Source organism: Mesoplodon densirostris, chromosome 7 (genome assembly GCF_025265405.1).
Source record: "Mesoplodon densirostris isolate mMesDen1 chromosome 7, mMesDen1 primary haplotype, whole genome shotgun sequence".
NCBI lineage: Eukaryota > Metazoa > Chordata > Mammalia > Artiodactyla > Ziphiidae > Mesoplodon > Mesoplodon densirostris.
In genome coordinates, this window is record NC_082667.1 from 107,462,387 (window position 1) to 107,476,219 (window position 13,833).

The window sequence follows — 13,833 nt, forward strand, 5'->3', positions numbered from 1 at the left end:
GCCATGCTGCTGTGGGGGCTGCGGGCACTGCTTGCCTTGCTTCTTCCCACGCTTCTGGCCCAGGGAGAAGGTAAGGAGACCGTGGGAAAGCACGCAGGACCTGGCTGGCAGCTACAGAGGTGGGAGAGGGGACGCTTGGCCCCTCCAAAAGTTGAGGGAAAGAGGGTTTTGGAGTGGATGGGGCTACAAGAAAGTTGGGGATCTTACTGCATATGAGCATGAGAGGATTTTAACACACTGGGATCCAGCTAGAGATTGGGGATGTTGAACGTCGGGTGAGAGCAGGGCTTGCAGAGAGGGGCCCTGAGCCGTGTGGGAAATGCTTAGACGGGCTTGGGACAGGGGTTCCTCTCTTTTTGCCCTGCCCCCAAACTCATCAAAGGGCAGCTGCAAGGGAACTTGGAGCTCATTTGGTCCACCCTTTCTTGTTATAAATGGGAGTGCTGTGGACCAGAGACAGGGAGTAATTCACTCAAGGTCACACAGCTCCTTAGCAGGAGAGTGGAGACCAGAATGAATGTCATCATGGTTCCCCAACTTCACTGCTTTCGTTGCATGGGTTCTCTAAAGTTCCTTCCAGGGCTAACCTCTAATAGCACCAAACTTCTCTCTGCATTCCCCCACCCATCCCTTTCCGCCTCCTGGGGACACAGGGCGTTTTGGTCACAAAAGGATCCATTTCCTTTTGCTGCAGACGATATTCGTTCCCCATTTGGGAAGGTTTTCTCTCCATCCAGAGCAGGGTTGAAGCTGGGGCTGGGGCACAGTTAGGATGTGCTTAACTGGACGGATCTGAAGGGCTTCCAGGCACAATGGTTTTCCTCCCATGAGCTGTCGTTTGGGGAAACTCAGTGGGATGTGTAGGCCTGGGCTGCAAGTTAGGACTGTGGTCTGGAGTTTCCTTGGCTGAAGAGAAGCTCTGTCCCTCCCAGCATTGGTCCTTTGCTCTGAGGCCTGCAGGGCCCAGACTTGTTCTCTCCAAAGTGATCAGAGTCCCAGACAATAGGATCTGAGCTGCTGTGTAGTGAAGACACACAGGGACCTGGGTTTGAATTTCAGTTCCTTCCCTTACAGGGCACGGTACTCATCTTTCTGAGCCTTGGGGAGCCTCACCAAGGCTTCTGAGCCTTACCTTCTTTATCTATAAATGGGGTGTCATGATACTCACTCCAGCAGGCTCTCCTAAGACTGAAATGAACAATATGTTCATTGATATTTTTTCAAAGGGGACACTCAGTAAATGTCCTCTTGTCTTCCTCTCTCTCTGCTCTTCTCTGCCTTTCTGAGGGAAGCCGAAAGTTTATCAGCGGCAGGTGGGTGAGGGGCAGGAAGGAGGGTCTGCAGGACCAACTTGCTGTAGAGATCCACACGTGATAGATGAGATGGGAGAAGAAGCAGCCTTGTCGAGAGAAAGCCAGGCCTGCTGGCCCCTGGTCTGTGAAAGACCCTGGTCTCCCTCTGCCAGCCCCTCACGGCCTTGCAGCCTGCGCCCTGGTCCTCCAAGTTGCTCCCCTCTCCGACCCCGTCTTTCACCTTCATGTTTCTGGCACCTTTCAAGAGGTGCTCCTACTGTTTCCCAGATGGACAACTGAGGCGCTCATGAAATCCCCAGAGAGCGGGGCTAGGGCCCAGGGGCTGGGTTTCACTGTTTTATCTTTGCAGGCCTCCTGCTCTGGGGACTGTTTGGTTTCTCCTTGCTTCCTCCACACCTCAGCCCAGCCCTCTTCCTAACCCCATCAAACCTGCCCATAAAGCTACCCTAGACGGAGGCCTGGCAAACCCTCCCCAGGAGTTTCTGTGAGTGTGGAGAGGGGGCAGGGATCTCCTCGGGGTAGATTTTGCAGGAGGGAGAAGGAATGTCCATATTCACTGGATGCCCACCCTTTTCTCCTTACTAATTGCGGGCTGGGGTCAAGGGGACAATGAGCTATGCAGACGCTGAAATGTGACCTTGGCTGAGGCTGACCCTCGGCAGACCATTGGGCTTAGAAATTGTGCACTTAGGGCCACACTTTCCAGTAGCACACCCTAGGGCCAGCTCCCCTTTATCTCCCAGAGCCCCTCATGCAGGGCCCCATGGGCCCACCTCCTCTGGGCAGGCAGCTTCTCTCAACCCTTCTCAGCCCTTGGCCTACTTGAGACCTCACCTGTCTTGTGGCACCTGCTTTCACAGCCCAGCTTCCCTTCTCATGTAAATGCGTGCCTAGGTTACCCTTAGGAGACAATATCTTTGGATTTGGGCAGGAATCTCTGCAGATCAAATGCTCTAGTGATGGGAATTTCAGTCTGTGGGAGTATCTGGGAAGGGTGGGGACACTTTCCTTTTAATAGCTTTCAAACCAGGGCCAGAGAACCGGGGGAGGCTCAGGCTCTGCTGTCTGATTTGAACTGTTCTCCTTCCCAGCCAAGCACAGGCTGGGCCCCCAGGCCCGGAACGCCTCCAGGCCAGCTCTGCTGCGGCTGTCAGATCACCTCCTGGCAAACTACAAGAAGGGTGTACGGCCTGTGCGGGACTGGAGGACGCCAACCATGGTGTCCATTGATGTCATCGTCTACGCCATCCTCAGCGTGGTGAGCGCCTGTCCCCACTGCCTGGCTCAGAGGTGGACCTTCTGGGTGGGAGACCATGTGAGACCAAGTCACCCCCAGGCAACACGGTGGGCATTCAAGTGCCCACAGTACCTGTGCTCTGGCACCACGGCACAGGAGAGCTGCCCAAACCAGAAAACTGTGGTCACCTTCATGGCTGCCTCTCCTGTACCCTACAGCCAGGGGGTCACTCAGTGCATGCGGTTTTCACAATCGTACCTACCTGTGTGAGCTGTGTGAGGGTTCAGACCGTCCTATTCGTCTCTACACCCTTGCTGTCTTACACATGTCCTTGGTACATGGCGGGTGTTACTAAATCATTGTTGAAGAATTAATCATAAATAAATCAATTAATCAGTTACTGAAGTAGGGTGGGGTGCACTGCCCAGCCGAGGAGGTCGGACATTGGGCAGAGATAAATGAGAGGGCAATTGCAAGACTCAGGGCACTGCACTGGGGTAGGATGGGTGGAATGGACCTCTCTGGCTGTCTCTACTGGAGTCAGTTGGCTGTTTCAGGAAGGTAAATTGGGAATTGGATCGAAGAGAGGGATAGTGATGGATTTTTCATTCTGTGTGGTTTTGTACAGCTTGACTTCATGCTAGAGTAGGAGATAGGTACATATATATAAACGTACAGGGCTGGCTTCCCTGGTGGTGCAGTGGTTGAGAGTCTGTCTGCCAATGCAGGGGACACGGGTTCGTGCCCCGGTCCAGGAAGATTCCACGTGCCACGGAGCAACTAGGCCCGTGAGCCATGGCCACTGAGCCTGCCCATCCGGAGCCTGTGCTCCGCAACAAGAGAGGCCGCGACAGTGAGAAGCCCGCGTACCACGATGAAGAGCGGCCCCCGCTCGCCGCAACTAGAGAAAGCCCTCGCACAGAAACAAAGACCCAACACAGCCAAAAATAAATAAATAAATTAAAAAAAAAACAGTTTACGCTTTATAAATGTACAGATATACATCTATATGATACTGTTATATGTCTTCTATCATTACCTTCTATTGTGTTATTATACATGTATATGTGAAATATACACAACAGAATAGAAGATAATAGAAGATACACACACACACGCACGATGTTAAAAAAGAAATCACTGAACTTCTTTCTAGGTGTGTCCTAGTAAAAGACCGACTCTTCCTGGCTCACCCCTTTTCCTCCACCTCATTTCCTCACTCTCACTTCCCAAGGGAACAGAGACACAGAGCAGCAGCTCCTGCTGGGGTTGGTGTGCGCAAGGGGCCCGCAGCCCACAGGGCCACCTACGCTGAGCTCCCGTTCTTTCCACAGGATGAGAAGAATCAGGTGCTGACCACGTACATCTGGTACCGGCAGGTGAGCTGACCAGCCCCTGCCCCTCCCCCACCCCCATTTCCTCGGACTGGGACTTTCCCTTCCTGGAGGGGCTCCTACATCTCAAAGGAGTCAGGATCTCAGAGGCCTTGGGGAGGGGAGGGAAGAGGTGGGAGGCCTACTCACGAGATCCAGGATCTCCTGGATCTGGACCCCTCTAACCTCAGAACTGGGAATAGAAGGCGGCTTAAAGATTGGTGGAGGAGAAATCCTCCACACCCCTCTGGTTTCTGAAGTTTTTCACAGCCTCGCAAACAAGTGCTTTTCCCACCTCTGTTGCTCAAACACCTCAGTGACTGGTAGCTCAGAAGGCAGTCACTTTGCTTTCAAACAGTTCTAATTGCTAGAAAGTTCTTCCTTCTATTAAAGCCAAATTGGATGACAACCAAATTGGGTGATTGAAACAGGATGATTCCACCCACTTAGTCTTCCCACCCCCAGCCATTTGCCCGCTCTTCCAGCTTCTGATGGGTGTCACTCAGGCACTGGTGTGTGGAGGACTGTGAGGCCTTGGCAGCATTTCTGGCTTGGAGCTGGCGGGGGGAGGGCAGGAGACAGTGCAGGCTGCCGTCCACAGGCTGGTCCTGCTCTGGCAGCCCCTGAGGCTGTGGGGAAGACATCAGAGCAGGACGGGACACCAAAGTGGCTGAAGAGAGGTCAGCAGGAGGCAGGGGACAGTTCCTAGAAGTCAAACCTGAGAGAGGTGCTGAGGACATACCTGGTGTATATGGGTCTCTGTTAAATCCCTCCCACTTCTCATGGGACAGGGAGTGGGGTGGAGGAAGAAGCCAGAATGCTGATTCCTGACATCCTGCTCCCTTTCTGCCTTAGAGAGATCTCTTAATACACAGCACACCTGCCTCAAGAGAGAGACCCAAGCCAGAACAGGCATTCTGGGGCTCCTTTCCCGGGACATCTGGCTTAAGTCCCACCTCTGGACCTCTAGGGTCACTTGTCTGCTCCAGCAGTAGGAGATGTCAATCTACTATGTACCAGCAGCTGTGCTAAGGCACAAAATTAGACTCAGATCCTGCCCACAATGAGCTCACAGACTAGTGGAGGCCACAGACACGTGAACAGACAATGCAACACAGCAAGATAGCTGCTCCTGTGCAGCAAAGAAAAGATGCCAATTGTGGGAGCAAAGAACAGGCACTAAACTCAGTCTGGGGAGTGGGGGTCATGGGAGGCTCCTGGGGAAGGAAACAGACAGATTCCTTGGTTCCATCTGGAAGGATGAGCAAGACTCACCTCGATAAAGAAGACAGGACTGCAGTATGCGGGGGGACAGGATATGCAGCGATGCAGAGGTTTTGACAATGTTTAATTCCATGTGGCTGGAGTGTAGACTCCACAGAGAGCCATAGCAAGAAAAATGAGGCTGGAGAGATAGGTGGAGACCAGATCAGGTGAACCTTTGTAGTCCATGATCCTAATGGCAGTGGGGTACCACTGAAGAGCTTTAAAGGAGTGACATGATGAAATTTACATTTTAGATCATTTTAGATCAGTCATTCTGGCAGGATAGTGGAGGAGGCATTGATCAAAATTTAGTAATAACTGTCTCTACCCTGTGAGGTGCACGCTATTATCCCTGTTTACATGTGTGCCGATCAAGACCCAAGAAGCAGTTTGTCTAAGATCCCTCAGTTGGTGGCTGGGGGTTTATAACATTAGAAATGATTGAATACCTTCCCAGGGAGAGGCTGCATCCGTCTGTGTTGTATTCGCATGTAGGGGTGTGTGAGTACAGAGGTGGGGGGACTTCTGGGTACCGCTGAGTGGTCTGGGTGCCACTGACACCCAGATTCTCCCAAGAAGATGCCCACCTGTTGCCTGGGCTACAAGTGGTGAAGTTGGCCTGAGTTGCGGACGACTCGGCCTGAGACGGACGGGGTAGCCTGTGACCGTTCCTGTTCCTCCCCTAGTACTGGACTGATGAGTTTCTCCAGTGGAACCCTGAGGACTTTGACAACATCACCAAGTTGTCCATCCCCACGGACAGCATCTGGGTCCCAGACATCCTCATCAATGAGTTGTGAGTACTGTCATCAGATGCTGGGCAGCCAGGGGGCGGGAGACAGGATCACTGCTGTTGCATTTGAGGTGCCCCACTAGACCTGGGGAGCCATAGGTAAAGTTGAATCGGGCCCCAATTCCCCTTTGTCTTGTTTCTCCCTTTCTTTTCTTTTTAGAAAACTCCTCTTTTTCTATGTCTGAGGTTAAAACTCTGCACTTCTTGGTCCAAGGGCCCCCTTCCCCGGGAAGGGAGGCCAGTGAATGAATCCACACTGAATCATAAGAGTCTAATGAGGAACGGCTGCGTTTTTAAAAGGGACAGTTACATTACTGAAAGGAATGAAGTGCTAGCGGTGGTTACCGCTCCTGGTCACGAAGGAGATTTGGGGCCGGGAGACACTCAAAATTTCAAGTCACACATGTGCCTCGCTGGCCACACATTGCACGCCCGATATGAAGCGAGTCCCACCAGCCTTTATTCCTAGCCACCAACATTCCTTCTCCCCATTCTTCAGGCTCCACTGCTTGGGTTTCTGAATCCAAGGTCTGGGAAGATGGCTGGGGAGATGCACAGAAGGAGAAGGTGGCGGGGGCCAGTTGCCCTCCACCCAGTACCCCCACATCACCCAATTCCAGAGGATGCCATTCACCTTGTTATTTGGAGAGGCAGCTGACTCAGAGCCCCAGCCTTGAATAGCTCAGGTTGGAGGGATTGGGGAGCCCCAGTTTGTGGCTGGATCTCCAGCTTAAACAGTGACGTAGCCTTGGTCTTGACTTCTCATCTCTCAACCAGATGTCACAGAAGGCTGCAGGCTCAGGATCCGAGGCTCAGTTGCAGTGGTTGCTTGGGAGAGCCCAGCCCGGGGTTGGCTGATAGAACGGGATGAAGTTTGCAGGACTTTGCTGTTTTGTTCCAATTCTTCTCACTGATTTTGCCCATTCCTTCCCCCCTGCCCCACTCCGGAAATGATGGTTTTCATTTCACAGGGCTTCTAGGGATGGAACCCAAGGTCCTGCTCTCCCACCGAGCCTGCCCGTCACCATCGGGCTGGCGATCCTGGGGGCTGAGGTCTGCCCAGTCCGGGTGGGGGGCGCGTGGGGACAGCTGGGCATTCTCCTTATAGCCCGTGTCTTGGGGGTCCATGGACTCCTGGCCTGCCTCTTGTGGTCAGGTTGCCAGGGGAATAAATGAGAAATGCCCTTTACTGCTTGGAAAGTGGCCTTGGCAATGGCAGGTGGGGAAGCCTAAGATAGATAAGAAGCTTGGAAAAACGGAGGCCAGACAAAACTGCCAGGTTGTCTTGCTGCCTAGACCCTCCCTGCCGAGTAGCTCAGAGACCTTCAGACTTCCACAGCTTGACCTGCTTCTTGAGTCCCAAACCAACCCCTCTTCCCTGGCCAGTGTGGACGTGGGGAAGTCTCCAAATATCCCGTACGTGTATGTCTGGCATCATGGAGAAGTCCAGAACTACAAGCCCCTCCAGGTGGTGACCGCCTGTAGCCTCGACATCTACAACTTCCCCTTCGATGTACAGAACTGCTCGCTGACCTTCACCAGCTGGCTGCACACCAGTGAGTCTGTGGGCTTCGGGAGGGGGGAGCACATGTTGGAGGCTCCTGGGGTGCCCGCTTGAGGAGCACACCCTAGGATGCAGTCTCCCTCCCCCAACTTGATCACCCCTTGTTTTCTTTTATTTTTTTGCGGTACGCGGGCCTCTCACTGTTGTGGCCTCTCCTGTTGCGGAGCACAGTCTCCGGATGCACAGGCTCAGCGGCCATGGCTCACGGGCCCAGCCGCTCCTCGGCATGTGGGATCTTCCCGGACCAGGGCACGATCCCGTGTCCCCTGCATCGGCAGGCAGACTCTCAACCACTGCACCACCAGGGAAGCCTACCCCTTGTTTTTTAATGTTGCTGAGCCTCTGTTTCCTTATCTTCCAAAATGGCACTACGATTATTGCCCTTGTGGCCTCCCTCAGTTGTCATAAGGACTGAATGAGACAGTGTAAACTGACGGCAAGATGCTCAGGGACAATTCTTTCCCAAAATCACAAGTAGGATCTGGCACGAAATGTCTTTCAAATCCAGCCACTCCTCCACTGATGGACCCTCCCCCCAGTGCAAGCAACCCTCATCTCCTGCCCAGGTTGTTGCAGTAGCCTCCTAGCTGTCCCAACCCATTCATTCTTCCTCCATCACCCCCATTCACGCTCCTCACAGCAGCCAGGGAGGTCTCATTAAAATGCAGATCTGATCACATCACTGTCTGCTTCCCTGAGACACAATCCAAATCTCTTACCTGGCTGAGAGGCTCCTACAAAGTGTGGCCACCCCTCCAGTCTCACCTGGTGTGCGCTCCCCAGCCCAGCTGCCTGCTTTCCTGGGCTCCAGAGCCCCTTGTTCTTTCTTTTACTCACATGCTGCTTCCTCTCCTAGGCCAATGTGCCCCTCCCGGAGGCCAACGTGCCCCTCCCCCTCCCTCCCCCTTTCTCCTTTCTGCCCCCCTGTCCCCCACCAGCTGGGCCAACTCCTCTACAGTCCTCCTAATCACAGTGTCCCCGTCTGTGCCCCAGGGAAACCCCCTCTCATCCCCCAGATGAGGCATCCGCAGCACTCAACTTCATAGTCTCCTGTTCTCCCCAGTTCTAGTCACTTGTAAGGACTTGTTCAATGTCTACTCCTCCAGATAGAAACTTAGAGAGGGCAGCGACATGATTTCTATCCACCATTAGATCCCCAGGGCAGTGCCAGCCCAAAGGAAGATGCTCAGTAAACTTTTATTGAGTGGACAAATGCTAGGTGCCCAGTATGGTCTAGTGAAGTGAGAATTGCCCTACTGCAAAAAGGCATCCTACACTTCTATCCTGATTTTATTGCGTTCACTGTAAATGGCAAAGGTAATACCTAACTCCCTTGAACAAAAGCCATAACTACAGGGACTCCCCTAGCGGTCCAGTGGTTAAGATTCTGCCCTTGCACTGCAGGGGTTCGATTCCTGGTCGGGGAACGAAGATCCTGCATGCCACGCAGCGCAGCAAAAAAAAATTTTTTTAAAGCCGTAATTACAAATAATCTTTGATCTTTGACCTTTACTCTCAGTCCCAAACTCTTACCAACAACTCCCCACACCAAGACTTAACAATTTTTATCTGTATAAACTTCACACAATATGTTCTTCCAGACCCTACTCTATCCTTTGAATATATACACATACATACACATCTATGGAAAGTGCCTGGAAATTGTCTTATAGGTTTTTATTTTACATAAATGTAAAATACTTCATGTTCTATTATATACTGGTATCTGAGCCTTTTTACTCAACAACAGGTCTTGGACATTTTTCCAAGTTACTGCAGATTTAGCTCTGCCTTATAAATTTTGACTGCTGTAGAATAGCTTATGATTTGAACTGCATAATACCTTATTAAGCATTTTCCTGATTGGTAGTCATTTAGATCTTTCCCAATATTTTGCTGCAATGGATACTCCTGTCCTTTTGTGCATATGTATATCTGTTTCTCTAGTATTGATCCAGAGCAGTATAACTGCTGTTCTATAAGTGAGGGTTTTGCTTATTTTCCTAATTCACCTTTAAAGACAGGCAGCTCTATCAAGGCAAAGGTGAGGAAAGCTGACTCTTGCTTATTGTCTAAATGAGAAATTCTAACAGGAAACCTAGAAAGGTGCTTGAAGGGCTGTGTGTGTGTGTGTGTGTGTGTGAGAGAGAGAGAGACAGACAGACAGACAGACACAGAGATAAACAGAGAGAGAAAGACAGAGAGAGACAGAGACAAAGACAGAAACAGAAACAGAGAGAAGAGAGCTTCCTAATAAATGGTTTGCTGTTTCTTTGCATTTTGCTGTTTCCACCCAAGACTTCGTCTCCCTTGTTACAGCCCCACTGCACAGACAGGTACAGTGTGCACTATTACCTCATCGTATAGCTGAGAAAACTGAAGCTGAAGATTAAGAGCTGAGGCTTGAGCCACACCACGTGGGTGCTGCCCCACCCTCACAGGCACACCCCTGGTCCAGACTCCAATGCTGCCTGATTTCTCCTCTCTCAGTCCAGGACATCAACATCTCCCTGTGGCGCCTGCCGGAAAAGGTGAAATTGGACAGGAGCATCTTCATGAACCAGGGCGAGTGGGAGCTGCTGGGGGTGCTGACCCAGTTTCAGGAGTTCAATATAGACAGCAGCAACTGTTACGCAGAGATGAAGTTCTATGTGAGTCGGACAGGAAGCAGATGTGGGTAAAACAATGAATAAAGTCACATCCAGGTAGACTTAAGGAGGCATAGCCCTTTTCCCAGCTCACACTCTTCCCTCAATGAAGTAGGTGGGGAAACGCAACTGAATTGTCCTTTACTTTTCCTCTGAACAGCCACAAGCCTGGATCTGGAGGTGGAATATGGGGTCTGCCCCATCTCCTTCTCCGAGCAATCCAGGCTGCAAGCCCCACGAAGCAGGGTGGTCTGGGATGGGGTGGTGGTTCCTGGGTGCAGGACCCGTCTGCTCCCGGCTTCCCCAGAGCTCCTCTCTTGGTCCCAGGTGGTCATTCGCCGGCGGCCCCTATTCTATGCGGTCAGCCTGCTGCTGCCCAGTGTTTTCCTCATGGTCATGGACATCGTAGGCTTCTACCTGCCCCCGGACAGTGGCGAGAGGGTCTCCTTCAAGATCACGCTCTTCCTGGGCTACTCGGTCTTCCTGATCATTGTGTCCGACACGCTGCCGCCTACGGCCATCGGCACACCCCTCATCGGTAAGGCCCGCTCCCGGGGAAGAGCTCAGGGTGACCAAGGAATGGAGGAACCGGCCCTCTCCTACCTCCCGTGTGTGTCCCCCACTCCCGCCCCACCCCGGGGTGCACAGGTGTCTACTTCGTCGTGTGCATGGCTCTTCTGGTGATCAGCTTGGCCGAGACCATCCTCATCGTGCGGCTGGTACACAAGGAGGACCTGCAGCAGCCAGTGCCTGCCTGGTTGCGGCACCTGGTCCTGGAGAGAGTCGCCCTGCTCCTCTGCCTAGGGGAACAGTCGGCTTCCTGGAGGCCCCCAGCCACCTCCCAAGCCGCCGAGACCGATGACTGCTCAGGTGAGAGAGGGAACTTCTGGCCTGGATACAGGGACATGGGAGGGATTCTCTGGAGGGCTAGCCAGGCCAGAGAGCCTGGGCAGGCCCCGGGAAGTGGGTACCATCCTGCACAGTGAACCCACGGTGGACTTCAGCCAAAGGCATCAATCAAACCCTTTCCTCACCTTTGTATTCGCGCATCACCCCAGGTGGGGACGGAGAGGGGTTAGGAGTCCCAGAGGCTGAGCAGATCAGGAGCTGAGACCTCTGGGTTAAGGGTGGCCTCTCCTGAGATGGATCCCGAGGCAGGGGTCAAATGGATGCCTCTCGGGCACTTATGGGACAGCTAGTCTCATGTGGTTCAGCACTGCACCCGGGTTCCTAACACTCTCTCATTAGAATCAGCCAAAGGCCAGGTCCATTAGAATTTCAAACACCTATGAGGCAGAGAGACAGGGCACAGAGGGACACTAAATTCCTCATGCCCCTGAGGAATTTGTCATCCTTGCTGTTGTTGTTGGTGGTGGGTGGTTTGCTGGTTTATTTCTTGAGCACTTTACCAGGTGTTTGCAAAGCATCGTCAGTGCATTATCACAGGTGATTCTCATGGCAACTCAATAGGATCTTCACTCTAATTTTTCAAACAGCAAACAGAAGCATAGAGAAGCCAAATAGCGTGCCCTAAGTCACAGAGCCAGGTCCTGGTGAACCCATAATTTGAACCCAAGCCCCCCTGACTCTAAGCTGGTGTTTTAAACTCTCCACCCCACTCCCCTCTTTTGTGTCTTCTTCCTGGCTGGGGCCAGGCCTTTTACAGAAGATGTTTGGTTAATCAAAGACCATCTCATCATGAGCTTGTGCAACAGCCTAATACCTAATTCAACTGCTCACCTGGGGAAGCTAGTGATCCGAAAGTGTATTTTCTGGTCTAGAAGGATTCGAAGTCATGGAGAGGAGGGCAGTGAGGCAATATGATGTAGTGGACAGAGCAGTGGATTTGGAGTCCAGATACCTGGGCCTTGGTGGCCTCCCCTTTAAATGATGCTCCAACTGTGTCACCATGGGCTAGTCACCACCTCTCTGAGCTTTAGCATCTTCATGTGAAGAGTGTGGTTGGTGCTTATTCTTACTCTGCCTCTGTGGGGCTGCTGGGAGGCTCAAATGAAATAATGGATATCAAATTGCTGGGGAAAGCCCATGGGTTAAAAAAATGCATGGGAAGGATAAATATCAAATTCATGATCTTGGTGATGTGGGGAGGGAACGAAGGATGTGACTAAGGAGAGGTGTACATGGATCTTCCACTGCATTGGCTTTCTTTTTTCTTTTTTTAATGAACCATACTTTATTTATTTATTTATTTTAATTAATTTATTTATTTATTTTTGGCTGCATTGGGTCTTCGTTGCTGTGCACGGGCTTTCCTCTAGCTGTGGTGAGCAGGGGCTGCTCTTCGTTGTGGTGCATGGACTTCTCATTGCGGTGGCTTCTCTTGCTGTGGAGCACGGGCTCTAGGTGTGAGGGTTTCAGTAGTTGTGGCACGTGGGCTCAGTAGGTGTGGTGCGTGGGTTCAGTAGTTGTGGCTTGTGGGCTCTAGAGCACAGGCTCTGTAGTTGTGGAGCATGGGCTTAGTTACTCTGTGGCATGTGGGATCTTCCTGGACCAGGGCTCGAACCTGTGTCCCCTGCATTGGCAGGTGGGTTCTTAACCACTGCGCCACCAGGGAAGTCCCTGTACTGGCTTACTTTATTTGTTTAAGTTGTATGGTGGGTACACAAATACGTAAGTTATTCTCTATACTTTTTTGGTCTGAGATTATACATAATAAAAATGTCTGAGGCCTTAGAAACATAAAGGTCAGTGTTCAAGCAAGGCTGCTGGGCCTCCCTCCTTTGCCAATGCTGTGCCCTTCTTCTAGACATGGCAAACCACTGCAGCCATTTGGGGGGATCCCGGGACTTGGAGAAGACCCCGAGGGGCAGTGGCAGCCCTCCCCCACCGCCGCGGGAGGCCTCCCTGGCGGTGCGTGGGCTGCTGCAGGAGCTGACCTCCATCCGGCACTTCCTGGAAAAACAGGAGGAGAGCCAAGAGGTGGCCCAGGACTGGCTGCACGTGGGCTCCGTGCTGGACAGGCTGCTCTTCCGCATCTACCTGCTGGCCGTGCTGGCCTACAGCGTCACCCTGGTCACGCTCTGGTCCATCTGGCAGTATTCCTGAGTGGGTCCAGCCCAGTAGGGGGTGGGTAATGAGGCTGGTTAGGATGGGGGTGGGGGAATTTCAGGGCCCAGGGGATGCCAAGGATGTTCTCAAAACACATAAACATGTGTTCTCAAAACACATGCCTGTTTCCAATGCCAAGTCTCTCAGCAATCCCGAACCAGGGCCTTAACCCTTCCCCTAAGAACTTTAAGGCTCTTACATCCTCCTCTGCTCTCCTACAGGCCCATTATGGCTTTAAAACTCACTATCTTAGATGAGAAGAAACCCACGCATGCCCTGACTTCACTCTGTCTCAGCATCAAGCCTCAATTTCCCCATTGGCACTCCCCTGAATTGGCACTTTGCAATTCTGCTCACTCCCTCAGCCTTGTTTTGAGATGCAAGTTAAACCAGCTCTCTACCACAAGGCCTGAGAACTCTGCATTAGGTTTATCCAACCCTAATGTCTCTCTATTCGCTTCACCTCTGGCCACTTCCCTGAACATCCATCAGATGGGGGTGGGGGGGTGTAATAAAATGCTATGAAGCCCTAAACTCTCTTCTTGACCATTTGTCAGCAGCTGGGTGGGT

The 13,833-nt window shown here is 52.1% G+C and overlaps 1 protein-coding gene across 2 annotated transcripts; it reads left to right on the top strand.

The window, feature by feature from the left end:
- HTR3A (5-hydroxytryptamine receptor 3A) lies at positions 1 to 13,260 on the top strand. Of its 2 annotated transcripts, XM_060104661.1 has the most exons (10): positions 1 to 70; positions 1,329 to 1,336; positions 2,428 to 2,571; positions 3,885 to 3,929; positions 5,876 to 5,985; positions 7,369 to 7,538; positions 10,037 to 10,197; positions 10,522 to 10,732; positions 10,843 to 11,064; positions 12,962 to 13,260. In XM_060104661.1, the coding sequence occupies exons 1-10, from the start codon at positions 4 to 6 to the stop codon at positions 13,258 to 13,260; spliced, it is 1,437 nt and encodes a 478-aa protein (XP_059960644.1). In that variant the 5' UTR covers positions 1 to 3. The 2 variants fall into 2 exon arrangements, with proteins under 2 accessions (XP_059960644.1, XP_059960643.1); XM_060104660.1 differs by lacking the exon at positions 1,329 to 1,336 and having other exon boundaries at positions 4 to 70; positions 2,405 to 2,571.
- Positions 13,261 to 13,833: the final 573 nt, after the last annotated feature.